This window comes from Heteronotia binoei, chromosome 2 (assembly GCF_032191835.1).
Source record: "Heteronotia binoei isolate CCM8104 ecotype False Entrance Well chromosome 2, APGP_CSIRO_Hbin_v1, whole genome shotgun sequence".
In the NCBI taxonomy this organism is placed as follows: domain Eukaryota; kingdom Metazoa; phylum Chordata; class Lepidosauria; order Squamata; family Gekkonidae; genus Heteronotia; species Heteronotia binoei.
The window spans coordinates 88,929,432-88,950,402 of record NC_083224.1 but is presented as its reverse complement, the minus strand read 5'-3'; the positions used below and the strand labels follow the sequence as shown (position 1 = coordinate 88,950,402).

The window sequence follows — 20,971 nt, the reverse complement described above, 5'->3', positions numbered from 1 at the left end:
TGAAAGCCATCACATTATTTCCAGTTTAGGATCTATCATTCACTATTCTCATTTTTTCTATACATTTATTCAAGAGAGAAAAACAAGATGCGATAGGCCAAAATAATCTTTATTCATTTGAGAATTATCTGTGAAAAACAAGTTCTAAATGGTATATGCTATTTTATGCCTCTATAGGAGCTAAGGTCCTTCTTCCCTCAGCTGAATATAAATCCTTTATTATTATTATTTTAAGCACTGCATTCTTATGTTGGTATTTATTTGCTTTATTATAGTGCCAGACATCAGAAAGAGAAATGGAAGGATTTCAATTTTCTCAAAGAAATTGTGTCCACAGAACACTAAAGAGCAAGTCAAAGTCAACATCTTGTCAACAGATATATCCATTCTTCCTTCTGCTAAACACATCTCTAATTATCTGGATTAATAAAGGACATGTAGACTTTAAGAAGGGGTTTAAAAACTGTTTTCTCTCAGTTTTTTTCGGTTTTAAATTTATCTCAAAAATAGATGACAGCTTTCTCCAAAGGAGGAAGTTAAAAAATTCAACCTTTTTTCTGCAGCCTCCAATGGAAAGGCATGAGAATAAAGATTTAACACAACCCAGAGAACAAAAAATATATATATATACTTTTACCCAGAGCCAAGTCACATGATCAGCAGCCTAATGTAATCCATCTGTTCCTTAACAGTACTACTTCAAAAGTTGGGGGTGAGTAATGAAGGATAAAAGTCTTAATATCAGACCTGCAATCTGAAGCAGCACACAACCATATTTGGCTGCTGATTGTTTACGCTTGGATCACAACTGAAGTCAACCCCAGATTAGCCTGAAGATGGCTACTGGTTAGCTGGTGGCCAAAATCTGGTTCTCCCATCCAAACATCATCGTATTCCATCATCAGAAAGCACAGACTACACAAAGCTAGCGTGTGCCAATTTTGGAGGTCAGCTTGATGCCAGTTTTGATAGAATTACAGTAAGCCCAGGTTGTGCATGGAAACAGAAGTGGTGAACAAATGAACAAACATGTGCACACACACATACACTTGGGCGGGGGTGGGGTGGGAACAGATATATCCACTTTTCAGATTTCCATCACATTTCCATTTTTCAGAGTGCCCACACAAATATTCAAACAGTAGAGGACAGATTTATTATAAGTGCAAATGTTCCAGGTAGTGCAAATCCAGCAATACATGCCTTTTTTTTTTTTTTGCCAGGAACTGCTGAGGGCAAGTTTACAGTAGAAATCTAAACTGCTGTTAAACTAGTGTAACTACCGTGGTGTCCCTCAAGGATCTAAAGGAAATTATCAGTGGCTGAAGGTATGTAGCATACTCTAGCCTCCTGGAAGAAATATAATTTTCAGCGTTCTCACACTGCAGGTGGGGAGGAATGGAAATTAAGTTTCAATTTTATGTATATTCAAGATTGCATTTGATGTATATTGAGCTAGGTCTTAACACTTCAATAAAATGAGGCAATGAAACCAAATGACTGATTTGCACAGCAATGGCAAATCCAGACATTTGCCATCTCTCAGTCCTCTGTTTGCTTTTGGCCACACAATGAAAACAGAACTGAATATAAATAAGCTGTAATTTAGTTGACAAGAACCCAGTTTATATCCCTAAGGCTCTCTCTTTACCTTTCTCCACCTTTTCCACTCTTTACCTTTGCCCAGGCTGAAGACAAATGGTTCATTCCTATCACGGCTGGAATCAAACTTTTTCCCATTGGCCAGCTTCCCTTTGTAGTGGACATAAACCTTGTCTCCAATCATAGGAGATTCATCTTTATTCCCTGGTCTCTTCACAATCTAGAAGATATGAAAAATCCAACTGATACAAGTTCAAACACTTCTTGTGACCATTTACAAGAGTTCTTTCATACTGAATGCATTCTGCAACCAGATATGAAAATGAATGAGACAGAAAAATGCAAGGGAAGTATGTGAGCTATATGCTATAGCAAGAAATAAATTTCTGGAGGTATAATATATAAATACACAGTTTCATAATATATGAATACACTCACATACTTGTAGTGGAATTCAATCCATTCTGCTTAAAACCTGGGAACATTTAAGGCTGATTCATGCAACAAAAACTTGGTCCAAAGTGAATGGCTGGTCATCTATAATGACGGTTCATTAAGATGAAATCGTAGTGGGCAGTAAACACAGAGGGCATTACAGCTGGCCACTCAGCAAAGCAAAAATAGAACTCCACTTTATGTCCAAAGTGTTGTTTGGCATGTGGTGGAAGCCTGAGTTACATATACATATACTCACTTCATGCAACCTGGTAAGAAGTCTGTAGTCCATCCTTTATGCCTTTGTAACTTTGAAGCAATGCTTATATAAGCTGTTCTGTGTGTGTCTCCATTAATGACACTTTGGACATTTTAATAAGACATTATTAAAATGTTTAGCTATGGTGATATTTATTATTTACTTCATTTATACCCCACCTTTCTCCCCAGCAGGGACCCAAAGCAGCTTTTATCATTCTCTTCTCCATTTCATCCTGGGAGGGGGGGAAGTTAGGCTGAGCATGTGTAACTGGCCCAAGGTCACCCAGCAATTTTCCATAGGAGCAGGGGTCATTCTGTAGAAAAATAGGTGGTGGAGCTCATTCACCACATGCAGCTGTGCATACTATTCAATGGACAAGGAGGTAGAACTCTCAGAAAGAGGAGGTGGAACTCTCAGAAAGGTTCAGGAGCTGCATTCCTGTGAGCTCTCACTGAATCCGAGGCCTGCATAGGAGAATGAGGATTCAAACCTGAAGTTCCCAGATCCTAGTCCAACACTATAACTATACCAATATACTGCCATGGTCTGGAAGTGCCTCTCAATTCCCAGCTTTCATTTAAAAAAAATAAGTCTGTATTCTTTTGGTTGTGCATTCTGTACTGAAGAGAGCTAAAGTTTTGCTTGTTTAAAAAGCAAGGTGGAAATTCAGAGGAACTAGTAGGTTGTAGCAATAGATCGTTATACCATTATAATGTTATAGTGATAGGTCAACTTCTGATCTAATGAAAAAAAAAAACAAATTTGGCAGCGATGGAGATAGTAGCCAAGGGGGACTGAGACAAAGCAAGTGTGGAGAAAAGTGCCATGTAGATGCTCCACTGTTGCTGCAAATGCCTGTGCATTAACAGTGACAATGAAGGCTACACAGAGAATTATCACCATGTAGAAGGAGCCTAGCTGAATGAACAGCCATATGACTGCTTCAGTACACAGCCTATCGTAAAATATTCCAGATTTACAGCATATTAAGGGATTGTTTTTTTAATCATGTTAGTCCATCACAGACTTTGAGAACCACAACCCAGGGGCCAGACTAGATGATATGGTGGTCATGGCTCAGACCCATGACTGTCAGCATCATTTAAGAGAAGAATATGGCCATATGAAAATGTCATGAGGCCCCAGCCCTGACCAGGTCCATGGTGCAACTAGACCACGAGATCTTCTCCCCCTCCACATCTTTTCAAATGCTGAAACAGCTCTGGGGGGCATGACAAAGCACCTGACAAGGCACATGGGAGAGATCACGTGGTCCTGCTGTGCTGCCCTCACAACATTTTTAAATGGCCTGTTTTCTAAAATGGCAATGGCAGCCACAGGTCAGACCCATGGCCACTGTAACATCTAACTCAGCTCTAGCTGTAATGAAAACAGAAAAGTCTTAACCTTTCCCGCCCAATAATTACCACATATGTTTCGCCATCTGTTACTAGTCAAGAACATTTCTATTAACTTCTCCCTCAGTGTTACCTTCAGAACACCTTGATCTTTGTTTGGTGTGATATCCTCGCCTTGTTGAGCAAGAGTTGCTGTTTGGACCTCTCCTTCCTTCTTTGTAGCCTCATCAGTTGTCATGGTCTCATTTCACAGGCACAGCCCTTGGCAAACAATAGATGAATTATATCCTTTCCTAGTAAAGTTCTAAGCATACTTATTTGTTATATTTGCTGATGTTTCAGCACAGAATCACTGACCCAATATGAAGGGAAAAATAAAGACTTTTGAATATAGGGAACTGGAACTCTTTACATGGGAATACCTGGTCATGCTAGTAAAATATGTTAATAGGTACAAATCAGCACATGAGAGACAGAGTTTGATGCTGTACAATACACTGAATTCAATTTTAAAAATTTTCCCACTAGGAATAAGGCCCATTGTGAGGAAAAATACAACAGGCTCCAGAAAGAGGCTCTGGGCGAGTGCCCCCCACCCCTGCTGTCTTCTCACCCACCCATTTTCTCTGCCATCCAGACAATAGTTGTAATTCTGAGTAATTGCCAGTCCTCACTTGGAGACTGACAACAATGGTTCCCCAGGAGGAAATGGCAGGTTTAAAGGCTGGAGTTTATATCGCTGTACCTGTCTGAGGTCCAACCCCTCCTCAAACCCCACCATTTCCAGGCTCCACCCCTCAAATCTCCAGGAATTTCCCAACCAGGAGTTGTAATCCTATGTTTTTCCTAGCCAACCATCAACCTACCATTATCCACCCCCTGATTTCAGCTTTCTGTCTCCTCCCCGCTCCCTGAAGCCTCTGCCTAGGAAAAGTACAGTCTTTCTCCACAGTGGGGGCCAAAGCAGCTTATATCATTAGCCTCTCCCTCTTTTGATATGCACAACAACCCTGTGAGGTAGGTTAGGCTGAAAGTCTCTGAGTGGTCCAAAATCACAGTCAGTTTCCACAGCAAGAACATGGGTCTGAAAGACCCTGCTCTGAAGTGCTAACTGCTACACCACACTGGCTGTCATAGGGAGGTGGCTGCTGAACAGAAGCAAGCAGCCAGGCCCAGTTAAGTCATAACTGTCAGAAGGCATCAAGTCATCCAGATGGTGCTGCCAGGCCTAGGGTAGCCAACCTCCAAGGTGGAGCCTGAAGATCTCCTGGGATTACAACTGAACTCCAGAAAACAGATCTCTCTCCCCCCACCCCCCCAAAAATAACTGTTTTGGAGGGTGGACTCTATGGCATTATATTCAGCTGAGGCCTCTCCCCTCCACAAACCTGTCCTCCTAAAAATCCACCACAAAATCTCCAGGAATTTCCCACCAACCTGGAGGTGGCAACCCTAGTCAGGATAGGCCCCAATTAGTTCTCCCTCAAAGGCCAAAATAGGCCTGGAAAGGGCCTCCTCCGCCTGCTTTTTATTGACAGAACCAAGCTTAGAATACTATGGTTGCCTAGCAACACCCACTGAGGGAACATGGAAGACCCGGAGGGACAGGCCAATAGGATGTGAAGGCAGCTTCTCCAGTGGCCCAGTCTTCATCTGTCTTGGGCATGGAGTTGCTCTCCATCAAGACTGAGTGACACATGACTCAGCCAAAGGGAGGGTAGGTGAGTTGTCACCAAGACAGCTTGTCTTTTATATAAGATTATATATGTGACACAATAAGAGAATTGTAGACAATTTCTGTGGATTTAACAGAGGAGCAAATAACAGAATCAGAGGGTTAGATCTTGCCAATAATTTCTGCTGGAAGAAGTGGGGCAATTTTTGCCAATTCTCCAGGTGAGGACCAGCTATCACTCAGAATTACAACTGCTGTCTGGATGGCAGAGAAGATGGGTGGGTGAGAAGACAGTAAGGGTAGGGGGCAGCCACCCATAGCCAATTCTCATGACAGCTTTCACTTCCCCCCACAATGCTATTAGGAGTTGGGCAGTAGTGGGAGGGGGAGTCAGAGCAGTTGTGCTCCACTGACAGAAATCAATAAAAGGAATAAAAGGAAGTACTTCTTCACCCAAAGGGTGATTAACATGTGGAATTCACTGCCACAGGAGGTGGTGGCGGCCACAAGTATAGCCACCTTCAAGAGGGGTTTAGATAAAAATATGGAGCACAGGTCCATCAGTGGCTATTAGCCACAGTGTATGTGTGTATATAACATTTTTTGCCACTGTGTGACACAGAGTGTTGGACTTGATGGGCCGTTGGCCTGATCCAACATGGCTTCTCTTATGTTCTCTCTTATGTTCTTATTCTATCACCAATGAGTTTGACCAGCATGCACAGAACGTATTCAAAGTCAAGCACAGATGACCTTAATGTTTTCCTCTGTCATAATATATAGACCATTTTCCCACAGAGACACACCCTCTCTCTCTCAATTCAATGCTGTGGGGAAACATTTTTCCCCTGACTGCCTACAGCACCATGGGGCATTTGTACACCTCTTAGGGTTTTATCTGGCTTTCCCAAACCTGAGATAGGGGTTAAAATCAATAAAAGATCTAAGCTAATTGTACTTCCACAAGCTTCATGAAAACTTAATTTTTTTAAAAAATGTTTCTTCTCAATATGTTATCAGAAAATATATGACACAAATTTAGAAAGCAACATTTTATACTGTTTATATCCAACTAGGGGTGATTTTGTAGAAAAACAGGTGGTGGAGCTCATCCAGGGATTGTTATGCAGCTGCACAAACTATTCAATGGACAAGGAGGTGGAACTCTCAGAAGGAGGAGGAGGAACTCTCAGAAAGGTTCAGGAGCTACGCTCCTGTGAGCTCCCACTGAATCTGAAGCCTGTATCCAACTAGTTATAACTCTAAAACTTTCCCACAACGTTTTAAAATGACACATCTAGCAGAAATATACACAAGCATTATGTATCAACTGAAAGAATCTGTATATTTTTAAAAAGGGACACTATAGTTATTTTACATTGTATTTACTAAGGTTTGTTGAAAGTTTTCCACATAACTTTTTAAAGCAGTGATGAAACTTACTTGGCTTGCTACACAAGAAAGAGAGGAATAATAAAATATGGTAAGCTTCTTTACCTTTGGGCTAACAAATATCACAAATCTAGCTTCGTGGCAACCAAGATGTGCTTTCCCATGGTGCAAGTATACCATTTTTAACATGATCACCCTGTACAATGAACAGAACTTCTTTATATATACCAGGGTATAGAGTGCTCATATGACATACAGTGTATTAAAACCATTAAAACAATACAGTATTCTTCCCTTGCCCTTGCAAGTCTAAGGACAACTAACAGACAGAGCAGGTATGTGTGGCAGGAGACAGAAAGGAAGCAACTTGTGATTGATCTTTTGCTGGCTTATCATTCTTGTTCCTCCTGTGAGAGAGGGAGTACAACCTTCCAGTGGTCTGATCAGTGGCAGAGGACAGAGTGTCGTTCCCCCCATGTAAGTGCTACCACAGAAAGTGTTATTCCAGGGCTGCAGCATTTTGACTGCCTTCTCCTGATAATCCAACTACTCTACTGAAGGAGAGGGATGGACTGCAGGATTGGGAAATCCCACATTCAAATAAATTTGATACCTCATGACTCACTCATTGCAGTAAGTGGGGAAAGAAAGCATCTGCAAACACCCCTAACACTCTTCAGAGGTAGAGAACTGCTCTTGTTCAGTACTGTATGTATGCCTGAGAGGCTTGATCATTATTTGAAATTTTATCGGTTATGATTTGCTGCCTTTTCTTCAACATATCGATGCTCTGGTTTGTACTCCTGCCCTAATACTGGTCTCCACTCACCCTGTTACAGCTTCTTTTCCCTATTATGTATTCTTCCAGTGCACAACTGCCTACCGTAGTATGGGGTATGCAGGATTCCTGCAAGCTCCAGCAAGCAAACAAATGGGAAGGTGGATGAGAGAAACAGGAGAAGCCACTAATGCATGCTCTTTCAGAACTGCGAGGACTTTTAAGAAACAGAAAGGTTCCCTGGTTTTCAGTCTGGTAGCCTTAGCAGCAGTACTAAAGCAAAGCTGTGACAATTAAGTTATACAGCCAGGGCACACATTCACAGAGCTTTTTAAAAAGGCATAGACAAGAGGTATCTATTCACTTGTTTTTACTGTTCCCTGTTGTTGTGGGTAATCTGAAAACTTAACATACTAGTACATTCTATAAACCAATTTTGAAATCCTGCATCAAGTTGTGGTTTAAACATCTGTAGGCTATAGATAAACAACAATTTTTTTTAAAAAAAATAGACTTGCTTAACTGAACTGTGCATAGTGAAGGCAGGGAGGCTAAAAACTACCATATATTCTAGAAAGCAACACTGAAACATGTGACCAAAGTACTATGTCTGATCATTAATCAGAAAGACACACAAATGCATAGGCACAATGCGGTACTAACTGTACTGTTTAGAGGTCTCATTTCTAGCCCAACTAAGAAAAAATGAATTCAGAAATTGCTCAAGAGCAGAGTTTAACATTTAAATTCTTGCATGTCTGTTGTTTTACAAACATAACCTAACACATTAGCACACGCAACTAAAAATATTGGCTCTCATTTAACATTTTTATCTCTCCACAAAACATCCATCTGTGCTAATGAGATCAGAATCCAGCATATCCATGCATAAATGAACAGTTTTAAAGATAACAGACACAAATAATTAAAAACAGGAACAAAATCCAAATAGTACCTTTTATAAGGACCAACTAAATGGGCATAAAACATTGTGCAAGCTTTCGTGCTTACCAGAGTTCTTCATCAGGCTGGATGTTATTAAATTTTAAAAGACAGAAGGATAGAAGGCAAAATTCTCAGGCCATGATCTTAAGGTCTGGTCTTACCAGCATCCTCTGTGAGATGCCCTTAGCTTATTCATTTTGTTTCTAGGGTGCAGAGTTACAACATGGTCTCTGTGAGGCTGCATTTACTAAATGTCTTTGATTCCTTGTTCTGTTACTGAAACACATGTCCATTCAAAAGTCATCTCAAGACAATGAGAATTACAGTTCCTTTGCAGGCTGAGAACCACAGGTAGCATTTAGACTCTCTATATTAACAATAGATTCTGGTGGGTAGCTGTGTTGGTCTGAAACAGCAAAACAAAGTTTGAGTCCAGTGTTACCTTGAAGACCAACAAAGTTTCATTTTATTTCATGTGCACATAAACTTCTCATCTAAGCTATCTAAAGATGTGTGAATGCACATGAAAGCTTATACCTTGAATAAAACTTTGTTGGTCATGGTAACAGTGGACTCAAATTTGCTATATTGTTTAATTAAAGCGTTGCACAAGGTAATATAGTCATGAAAGCCAAATTAGACGCATAACCTCATGATTCTCATTTGGCATTTTAGCCTCCCAGAGACCATGTTGTAACTTTACAACTCAGCAACAAAGTAAAGATGCTAACTGCCTGCTGGTGTCTCACAAAAGATGCCTAAAATATTAGACTTTAAGATCAAAGCCTGAGAATTCTGCCTTCTGTCTTTTTAATCTTTTAAACATCCAGCCTGATGAATAGCTCTAGTGAGTTTGAAAGTTTGCAGTGTTTTGTGGCAATATGTTTTGAGGTTTTGCATGGCCCCATATGAGTGTATAACTTTTCCTGCTACAAATTATTAAAACTGTTTTCAATAATAATGAAACTAAAAATATGCCTGTCAATGAAAGGTGGGATTGTTTTACCTACTGTCACACCCCTGATGGCCTCTGTCACGTCACGCCCCGCCATGGCTGCTGCTCTCCTGGTGGCCTGGCTTGGGCCTGGGCCCTTTTAGGCTTCCCAGAGGTCTCAGAATGTGGGAGGACAGAGCTGGGTTACTTCACCCCTCTGTGCTCTTGTCCTCCCTGGCTGTGGTTGGGCTCCTTCCTCTCTCTCATTCAGCCGCCCTTCTGTTGTAGCAGCCTGCTTCCTCCCTGACCTCTCAGCCTCTGGCCTTTTATGCTGCCCCCAGCCCCCTCCCTTCCTCCCCGGCCCCACCCCTGGATAACTCCGCCCTCGCTTATAAGCGAGGACGCTGTGGGCAGACTTCCTGGGGTGCGTGCTCTGTGGGACGGCCGAGGGGGTTGTGATGCTGGCGCTGCATCTGAGCACAACAGCGCCAGCTGCCGCAGCTCGAAGTTCCTGGGCTTCCAGCCCTCTCTGTGGGGCACCATTCCCTCCTCCCTTGCTCCACGGCTGCAGCCGCGGCTCAGCCACTTCTCCCAAGCCCGAGGGTGGGCATGTCGGCTCCGTGCGTTGGTGGCCTTGGTGGCAGGACGGCCCGTGCCGGGCAGCCGGGAGGTATCTTGGGGCCCCGAGGGGTGCGGGAGGGGCCCCTGTTGGAAGTCCAGTCGCAGCTGGGACGGGACACATCCCCTTCCATGGAATGGGCTGCGGGTGGTCGTCTTCAAAGAGCCTGGAGAGGTAATCGGCCACCTGGTGGTCAGCTTCGGCCTGGTGGTGAACTGTAAATCAAAAAGGGAGAAGTGACATGTACCACCTGAGGATGCGGTCATTGCTATCCTTCATCCTGGCCATCCACAGGAGTGGAGCGTGGTCAACCACCAAATGAAAGGCGTTATTGGTGAGGTAGAACTTTAAGGCCCCGACGGCCCACTTCACAGTGAGGGCTTCCTTTTCTACCGTGGAGTATGCCCACCCCACGGGCAGTAACTTGCAGCTGATAAACAGGACCGGGCGCTCTTCTCCTGGCGTGCCCTGCGACAGGGCGGCCCCAATTCCTGTTCCCGATGCATCGGTGTGCAAGGTAAAGGGTCTGGAGAAGTCTGGGTTTTGTAGCACTGGTTCCTGGGACAGACTGGTGCGGAGTCCTTCGAAGGCAGCTGGGCAAGACCCAACTGTAAGATGTTTGGACATGCCTTCTGGAAGCTGTCCGCCAGGGGTGTGGCCACAGTGGTGAAGTTGGGAATGAAGTTACTATAATACCCCACGAACCCTAAGAAATGTCATAGTTGCCTCTTGGTGCGGGGGCGCAGCTGGTGTTCCAGGGTGACGATCTTCTCGGGCAGGGGTCATAGCTGCCCTTTTCTGACCAGAAACCCCAGATATTTAAGTTCTTGCAACCCGAGGTGGTTCTTCCAGGGGTTGGCTCGGAGCCCAGCCGCATGCAGGGCTTTCAGGACCTGGCGCAGATGGTCCAAGTGTGCCTCCCAGGTTGGGCTGCAGATGCCCAACCTGGGAGGCACACTTGGACCATCTGCGCCAGGTCCAAGTTGCTGGAATGTTGCCGCTGCCCCATTTAGCCCGAAGGGCATCTTCTTGAACTGAGAGAGCCCCTGGGGAGTGGCGAAGGCTGTCTTCTCTCTATCGGCTGGGTGCATGGGAACTGCCAATACCCTTTGGTCAGGTCTAGTGCGGAGAGATAACCAGCCTGTCCCAATTGGTCAATGAGGATGTCCACCCGGGGCATCGGGTAGGCGTCAAATTGGCCAGTTCATTCACCTCCCGGTAGTCTACGCAGAAGTGGACGCTGCCGTCCGGTTTCGGTACCAGGACCACTGGGCTGCGCCAGTCACTTTGGGAGGGCTCTATGATGTTGAGGTGGCGCATCTCCTCCACTTCTTGAGTGATGACCTCCCATCGTTTCTGGGGCACTGGCCTCCACCCGGCGCAGGCCACCTGGCCCAGAGTCGTCACAATTTGATGTTTGAATAGGTAAGTCAGTCCCGGCCGCATTGTGAAGACTGGGGAGTAGTCCTTCAGGATGGCTCGGAGGTCCAGTTGCTGTGCTGCCGTAAGCACACTATTGAGTTCTGGACTCTCCCTTGGGTTCCCAAGGACAGGGTGGTGAGAACCAGAGAGGATTGTGAGGAACTCCAAAGGGATCTGTTGAGGTTGGGTGAGTGGGCGTCAACGTGGCAGATGCGGTTCAATGTGGCCAAGTGCAAAGTAATGCACATTGAGGCCAAGAATCCTAGCTACAAATACAAGTGTGAACTGGCAGAGATTGACCAAGAGAGAGATCTTGGGGTCATTGAAGATAACTCACTGAAAATGTCAAGACAGTGTGCGTTTGCAATAAAAAAGGCCAACGCCATGCTGGGAATTATTAGGAAGGGAATTGAAAACAAATCAGCCAGTATCATAATGCCCCTGTATAAATCGATGGTGCGGTCTCATTTGGAGTACTGTGTGCAGTTCTGGTCGCCGCACCTCAAAAAGGATATTATAGCATTGGAGAAAGTCCAGAAAAGGGCAACAAGAATGATTAAAGGGTTGGAACACTTTCCCTATGAAGAAAGGTTGAAACGCTTGGGACTCTTTAGCTTGGAGAAACGTCAACTGCGGGGTGACATGATAGAGGTTTACAAGATAATGCATGGGATGGAGAAAGTAGAGAAAGAAGTACTTTTCTCCCTTTCTCACAATACAAGAACTCGTGGGCATTCGATGAAATTGCTGAGCAGACAGGTTAAAATGGATAAAAGGAAGTACTTCTTCACCTAAAGGATGATTAACATGTGGAATTCACTGCCACAGGAGGTGGTGGCGGCCACAAGCATAGCCACCTTCAAGAGGGGTTTAGATAAAAATATGGAGCAGAGGTCCATCAGTGGCTATTAGCCACAGTGTGTGTGTGTGTGTGTCTATATATATAATTTTTTTTTGGCCACTGTGTGACAGAGTGTTGGACTGGATGGGCCATTGGCCTGATCTAACATGGCTTCTTTTATGTTCTTATGATAGTCCAGGGGAGGGCCCCGTCCCCCAGCTCACTCGAGTCTTCCACCAAGAGTCCCTGTTCTTCCGAAAGGGTCCCCTCCAGGTATCTCCCTGGTTTTGGCCCATCATCCCTTGGTGGACTAGGATGCTGGCTCCCACCTGGAAGTTCCAGGGCTTGGTTTCTCTGTCATACCATCTCCGTTGGGTCTCTTGGGCTCACTCCAGCTGTCCCCTGGCATCCTGTTGTATGTCTGCCAATCTGTCCCTTAGGCCCTGGACATACTCTTCTGGGGGTGTCTTGGGCTCCTCCCTCCCCCGGACCCATTGCTCTTCTAGCAGGCCCAAAATCCCCCTGAGCTGGCATCCGTACAATAACTTAAAAGGGGAATACCCCAGGGAGGCTTGCGGGGTCTCTCGAATGGCAAAGACCCAGAGATCCAGATTCAAATCCCACGCCGTGGGGTGGGCATACGCCGTCCTCTTCAACCTGGCCTTCAGTGTCTGGTTCATCTGTTCCTCCAGCATGTCAGTTTGGGGGTGGTGGACCGAGGTGAACAGCTGTCTGATGTGTAAGGTCTGGCAGACCTGCCTCATAAGGCCTGACGTAAAGGGTGTCCCCCGATCTGTAAGTATCTCTTGGGAAAGCCCCACCTGGGAGAAGAAGTGCATCAGGGCCCTGGCCACACAAGCACTCTTCATGATGGGTAGGGGTATGGCCTCCAGGTAATGGGTGGCGTAATCTATGAGGACCAGGATGTAGCGGGCTCCTCTCGGGGTTCTAGGCAGGGGCCCCACAAAGTCCATAGCTCAAAAGGAATACCCACAAGAGGTGGGGGGGACAGGGGCACCCGGGGGTCGGCTTGGGAGTTGAGGCGCTGGCAGATGTCACAGGAGCGACAATAGGTCTGCACGTCTCGGGCCACAAAAGGCCAGAAGAAGTGGGCCAAGACCCGCGCCAAGGTGTTCTTAACCCCTTAGTGGCCCACCCATTGGTGATCATGGGCCCCCTGCAGGACCTCTGTATGGTGCTGGTGAAGGACTAGCAGTTGTTTATAGGGGCCTAGCTGCCCTTTTACCTTGAGGAACCAGACGCCACCCTCCCTGATGATCCAGGGCAGGCGTCGACTGCGATGTTCGTCTATAGTGACCCCATCTCGGACTGCTTCACGCCTCCTCAGGGACTCCAGTCCTTCATCCTTGCTCTGTGCCACCACGAACTGAGGGTCTGCTGGCCAGGCTTCCCGAGCTGGCCAGGCTTCCCGAGCCCCTCTCCTGGATCTTCTCCTTCTTCCATGGTCAGGGCCGCGGCATCCTGGGTGATGGGGGCTGGCTCTCCTTGGAGGCTGGGATTCATGGCTTCCAAGATGTCCACAAAACAAGGGGCGTCCTGCCCGAGGACCGGGTAGGGCAGTCGCGGGACCTTGGCCACCGGCAGGCTCCAGTACCGGCCCAGGTATCTCAAGGGGATGGATACCACCGGGCAACTTTCTGTTTGTCCATGGATGCAGGCAACAGTGGCTGTCCGCTGGATGGGCCGCGGGGCCGGCACTAGGTGGGCCCGTATCATTGACACCGAGCTGCCATTATCCACCATGGCTTGCACCTGTCACCCCTCGAGCCCCACCGGTATGGTCCAGGGAGGACATCGGCCTCTCACCTCCAAGGTCTGTGGGGCCTCCTCCCAGCCGGCGCCACATTCCATCAAGGAGCACTTCCTCTTCAGGTGACCCCACTGGCCGCAGGTGAAGCACAGTCCCACCTCTCCTGTTGGCTAACGCTCCTCTGCCGGTGGTCTCTCGTCGCCGCTGCACCCATTGGGCCGAGGTCCGGGGCCCTGCAGCAGGGGTCAGCCCCGGGTCCCCTACATGCTGGGTAGATTGCAGACGGGTGGGGGCCGGGCGTGCCCACCCCTATCCAGTAGGCCACCAGTCCAACCTGGGATGGAGCCAGGTGCCGCCCACCCCAATGCCGGGGTTAGTCCTTTCATGGCCTTGCTGCCGTCCATCCAGGCGGGGGTGTCTCGGTGGTCAGCTGCCTGGAAGTTCTCCAAAAGCTCTTGAGCCTCACTGAGGCATTTTGGTTTCCAGCAGGCCACCCAGTGTCGAGTGCGAGGCGGCAGCACCTGCAGCAGCAGCTCGATCACCACCTGTTCCACGATCCGCCTCCCATCCTTCGTGGTCGGGCGGAGCCAACGGGTTGCCGTATCTTATTTATTTATTTATTTATTTGGGATTTATATCCCGCCCTTCCCACAAGTGGCTCATCTTTAAGGGTGGCGATGGCTAAGCGGGGCGGACCACCATGGGGGGTAGCCATGAGCACAGTTTTTGGCAGTGGGATTCTGGGGTAACCTCCAGGCGGTCCAATATGGCGGTTTTCAGTTTGTCATAACTGGCCACCTGGGCCTTCTCCAGCGCCTTCATGACGGCCTGCACCTCGCCTGTTAGGTATGGTCCCAGGATAAACGCCCATTGTTCCTTCGGCCACCTGGCGGCCAAGGCGACCCCTGCTTGAACGCCTTCAGGTAGGCCTCCACATCGTCCTCTGTGCCCAGCTTTGTCAGCGGGGGCCAAAAACTCCAGCCTGCCCCGAACGGTGCGGCCCCACTGGGTCGGATCAGGTCAGTAGCGCCTGCTGCAGGTCCCACACGAGTGTTGCTGGGTGATGTCACATAGGAGCTGTACCTGGTGGTCGGCCAGCCACTGCCCAAACTGGGCAAAATCCAAAAATGTGGGGTTGGCATCCATGTCAGTCGTCTGCCCCACTTCTATGATCGAGTCGTCACTGGCCTCCCCCTCAGAGAAGCTGCTGGAGCTGGATTCCCAGCGCGGCCACTGAGAGCGGGAGGGTTGCCACCCGGGTGGGGCCGGGATATGGGGGCGGGGCCGTCCTAGGCTTGGGGTGGTGCCTGCATCCTCCAACACTTTGTCACGCCCCTGGTGGCTCCCGTCATACCCTGCCATGGCCGCTGCTCTCCTGGTGGCCTCGCTTGGGCCCGTTTAGGCTTCCCAGAGGTCTCAAAATGCAGGAGAACAGAGCTGGGTTACTTCACCCCTCTGTGCTCTTGTCATCCCCGGCTATGCTTGGGCTCCTCCCTCTCCCTCGTTCGGCCGCCCTTCTGTTGCAGCAGCCTGCTTCCTCCCTGACCTCTGGCCTCTGGCCTTTTATGCTGTCCCCGGCCCCCTCCCTTCCTCCCCGGCCCCACTCCCGGATAACTCCGCCCTCACTTATAAGCGAGGATGCTGTGGGCAGACTTCCTGGGGCACGTGCTCCGTGGGACGGCCGAGGGGGCTGTGATGCTGGTACTGCATCTGAGCACAGCGGTGCCAGCCACCGTGGCTCAAAGTTCCTGGGCTTCCAGCCCTCTCTGTGGGGCGCCATTCCCTCCTCCCTTGCTCTGCGGCTGCAGCCGCGGCTTGGCCACTGCTCCCAAGCCCAGGGGCGGGCATGTTGGCTCCATGCGTTGGCAGCCTCGGCAGCAGGACGGGCCGTGCTGGGCGGCTGGGAGGTATCTTGGGGCCCCGGGGGGTGCGGGAGGGGCTCCCGTTGAAGTCCCATCTCAGCTGGGATGGGACACCTACATTTTGCAATTTTTCACTGTCCAGGATTCTGACCCTAAATAAATTTGGCAAGTGTGTCAAGAGTTCATGAAACCACCCCTCCATCTCTGCCAACCACTCATGTTGTTCAATGAAGATGCTGTTGTCAGAGTACACACACTGCATTAGGTATGGGGAACACCCTTTAGATATGGAGCATTTTAAAAAGATTCTAGGTTTTCAGGCAGCAGCTGAAAGCAATTTTATTTCAAAGAGCTTTTAAAGATAGTCTGGAGGGTGTGCTTTTTTCTTTCAAGAAAAAAGCCATTATTTTTATACTATATATGCATTTTATTGCTTGCCTTGTTTCACTTTGGGATTTTACTGTAAACCACGCAAAAAATTGTGTAATGAAGCATTATGGAAGTCAAACAAACATAAAAAGCAAACAAATGTAGCATGTTAAATCAGGGGAAGTCCGTAAGCTACAGAAAATAGTTTGTACTGTACATTTAAGAGCCTAATGCCACATTTTTGCCCAACTTGACACAGCAACAATCCCATGACATGCTATCTACAAGGCATCCTATACTCTCTGATATGCCTGCAAGCCTGAACACACACACTATCAACTGTTTTGAAATGAAAAAAGGTCATGTGTGAATACTTGGATAATCTAGAGACAGTTTCTACACTTTTTTGCTCCACAGAAATGATCTCTGTAAAGGAAAAGTTCACGTCAAACAGTTCTCAAGAGCTCTAACTTCTGTAGAAAGAGATTTCCCTTTCATTCTTCATTGTTCCCAACAAAATCATTAATTAATCAAACATAATTTAAAGGAAACTCCCCAAGATTTGTATGTATACATGCAACAGTCGGATGGAAAACATTCCTATACTCCCCATAAGTACATACCATCTCATGAATTCCTAGATATCAAGTTCACTATTTGGACAGATGTATGTGCAACCTTGAACCACAAGGAAAAGAAATATAGTACAGCTCAGGATTTTTTTTGAGCAGGAACACAGTTCCAACTGGTTTAGCATCAGGGGATGTGGCCTAATATGCAAATGAGTTCCTGCTCAGCTTTTTGTACCAAAAAAGTCCTGGTAACACTGATACTTAGAAAAGGCACTTCTTGGCTTTTAATCAGGAGTAAGAAAAGAAACTGCACGGAAGGTATTTCTAATGATATCTAAGGTGATATTGGTAAAATATTATTCGTTAAACAACAAAAGCAATTTCTACTTCAGCAGTTATACCAGGTTTTCACATATGCACTTTAACACTGTAAGAATACAAAAGTTCCAATAAGACTATCACTAAAAACACAACAGAAAGCAAATATAGATAAAGCTACAATCCAACATTAACACCTAGTAGCTCTAGATGCACACTTTCAACAAACAGCCAGCCATTTAATTAGGGCCTAAGTGGGCACTAGGACATAGATGCTAGCACACACATCCAAGATGGACAACTTTTCTGCAGAAGTAAACCTTGGATCTCCCTTACTGGATCACAGCATGTTTTATTCATTTACTTGTTTATTGTAACAATTTCTATGGAGAGAGACAGTGTATAGTGGTTTGAGTGTGGACTAGGATCTGAGAGATCCAGGTTCATATCCCTACTCTGCCATGGAAGCTTGTTAGGTCACCCTAGACCAGTCACACCTGCTCATCCTAACCTACACCCACAGAATTGTTGTGAGGATAAAATACCCTACTCCTCAACATTAAGCCTGCTGGGTGACCTTGGATCAATCACAGTTCTCTCAGAACTGTCTCAGTTCTACCTATCTCACACAAGGTGCCTGTTGTAGGGAGGAGAAAGGAAAGGCAATTGTAAACCACTTTAAGAATCCTTACGGTAAAGAAAAGTAGGGTATAAAAATCTACTGTCCACCCTCAAAATAAGTTCTTTTCTGCAGAATGGGAAGAGAAATCTGTTGTCTAGTGTTCAGTTGTGATCCCAAGAGACCTTCAGGTTCCACCTGGAAGCTGGCTACCCTAGACCTGGCAGCACTCTCTGGGTGACTTGATGCCACGTGACTGGCATGACTTAAGTAGGTCTGGCTGCTTACTCCTGTTCAGCAGCAGCCCCCCTATAACAGCCAATGTGACTTAGCATTTTGAGGGGTGGAGCCTGGACAGAGTGGTTTTGAGGTGGGGTGGAACCTCAGACAGGCACAATGCCATAGACTCCACTCTCCAAACCAGCTATCTCCTTCTGGGGAACCACTGTTGCCAATCTCCAGGTGAGGGCTGGAGATCAGTCAGAATTACAACTGCTCTCCAAATGGCAGAGATCAGCTCCCCTTGACATGGGGGGAGTGAATGCCTTCACTTGAATGGGTGGGAAGACAGCAAGTGGGGCACTCGCCTAGAGTCTCTTTCTAGGGCCCATTGTATTTTTCTTCACAACAGGCCTTATTCTTAGTTAATAATAATATACTACAGTTGCTATAAAATAAACATCACATCTCTGTTATGATGGAAATGATTTTCCTCTTATACAAAAAGAAAGGTAGTCTTACTTTGGAAAAGCACAATAAATTTAATCAGAATTCTATTTAACAGTTTATTATTTTTCTGAGCAATAACTGTAGCTGTTGATGGATGAAAATTGTGAACAGAGTGTTATGTTTGGGCTTGTTTTCTTATACCTTGCTGAATAGCTACTGACTGGGGGGCACGCTTGGACTTGTTGTCCAACGCCCAGTGGGAACTTGGAGTTTAGAACAATAGACTACTAGGATTGTGGAATGTGAAGGCAAATTGGACAGGCTACTACGGTCAGCCAATAGGGTACATGGGGTCAGTTTAAACCTTCCAATAGTTTGGGGAGTGGGTGGAGTTTTAGTGTATATAACCAGGCTGAGGCCTGTGTGTTCCAAATTAGTTTTGCTGGAATCACAATAAAACGAGCTGATTGCAAGGCTTGGTGTCATCATCCTTACCATCGAACCCAGTATTTAACTCAGACGCATGGGAATTTCACACAAAATTGCTCTGGAATGTCGCCTATAAAACTAAAGCTATGAGATGGTCAGTTATAATTTAATCAAAATGAAACGTGATCAGAAGTAACAGACATAGCATAATTTCAGATTGCATAAAGCTAATAAAAGTTGTATGCTGTATTTTGAAAACTTATGTAACTACAGAATTTTCTGATGCTAAATATTTTTCAAATGGAATCCATATATAGTATATTTTGTAATCCTGCTGTGAAATTTTTTTGGAAAGAACAAATAGGGTTGCCAATCTCTGTATGATGTCTGTAGATTTCCCAGAATCATACCTGATCTCCAAACTACAGATACCAGTTCTTCTGCAAAAAAAAATTAAAAGGCTGTTTTGAAGGGTAGACTGTATGGACTCTCCTCACTTCGTACCCCACCTTCCCCCAGGCTCCACCCCAAATCTTCAAGAATTTCTCAACTCCAAGTTAGGAACATTAACAACAACAAAACCTTTCAAAAATACTTAAATTTGCTTAATACTGAACATTTTAATGTTTTTTTTAAAAAAACCTTTCTTCCTTCCTTCTAGTCCAAATAACATCAAGACAGATTACAACATAAAAATCCTAGAACAATACTAGCCAAACACATTTTGAAAAAAACATAATTGAAACAAGAAAAGCCCAATCAAACTGCAAAACAGATTGTTTTAGAAATCTGTGATGCACTATTCTGAAAACACATCCTGCAAACACATCCTGCAATTTTGTCCAAATTAATAAAATTACACAGTTTTCTGAATTTAAAAAGGTGAAGGTAGTCCCCTGTGCAAGCACCAGTTGTTTTTGCTCTGGGGTGACGATGCTTTCACAATGTTTTCATGGCAGATTTTTTTTGCGGGGTGGTTTGCCATTTCCTTCCCCAGTCATCTACACTTTCCCCCCAGCAAGCTGGGTACTCATTTTACCGACTCGGAAGGAGGTCAACCTGGAGCCAGACACCTGAACCCAGCTTCCTCCGGAATCAAACTCAGGTCATGAGCAGGGAGCTCAGACTGCAGTATTACAGCTTTACCACTCTGTGCCATGACAAATTAACACTATCAACCTACTTGTCTGGGAACTATGGGAAGAGGTCCGGGCTCAAAGACAAATTTAAGCCTGCCAAAGAGCTGGTGCATACTCAGTGGGACTTTTGTCTTTAAATTAGAAACTCATATTCTGTGCGTGGTCACCAGAGATTGACCCTGCAACCCAGTCATAGGATAAGAGGAATGGGAAGGGGTAAATGCAAGCACCACAGCCAAGATTTGCCCATCCCCAAAACACCTGGGATTGAGTTTCACTCAAGCCTATTCTGTGACTAGCATTGCATGACCTAGCAAGAAGAGGGGAGGAAATGCTTTCCCAATAATAGTTTTGCTGAGCAGCCCCCCAAACTGTTTGAGGACAGTAAAAACATCATAGCCATTTAATTCAGTAAAAAGGAACGATTAAAATATTGAAAACAGGACAAGGGAAACAGAGGTCTGAATGGGTGTTCCAAACTGAGGTAGAAGGTAATTTTTAAGCAAAACTCTGCACCAAAATAAGCTAAAAAACAAAACAAAACAAATTCAACACTTATAGCTTATATCTCTCTTCACCAGGATCTCTCTCTCATTCACTTCTTTGGGGTCTTGAGGGATCTGCCCTCTTCCTTACTTCAATATCTGTGATCCTCTGTTCCAAGGTTGTAGCCAACCTCAAGAACCTTGCTTTGTGTTACCAGGCCAACTGGATATATTGCTTGGCTTTTTTTTTGCCCTAGCCATACACCCATGCGCACACACATACATACACTCAAACACACAAAAGGGAAGGAAGACAATTTAGCTGAATGATCTTTGGATCCTCATACCATGTCACAATCTGCTTTTGAAAGACCTCTCAATTTCACAAGCAGTTAACGTTGTCCCATAGGTGGCACTTTGTGAAGGGCAAGCATAATCGGGAATACAGAAATAGTTATGGAATTATTTAAATTTG

At 45.9% G+C, this 20,971-nt stretch overlaps 1 protein-coding gene across 1 annotated transcript in view; it reads right to left on the bottom strand.

Moving 5' to 3' along the window:
• Window positions 1–20,971, bottom strand: part of FKBP5 (FKBP prolyl isomerase 5) — a 92,669-nt gene that overhangs the window by 38,895 nt on the left and 32,803 nt on the right. The window contains exons 2-3 of the mRNA XM_060231555.1: window positions 3,791–3,918; window positions 1,678–1,822 (exon numbers count right to left, since the gene is read on the bottom strand). Of these exons, the coding sequence (XP_060087538.1) occupies window positions 1,678–1,822; window positions 3,791–3,895 (250 nt within the window). The 5' untranslated portion in view covers window positions 3,896–3,918. The remainder of the gene's footprint in view (window positions 1–1,677; window positions 1,823–3,790; window positions 3,919–20,971) is intronic.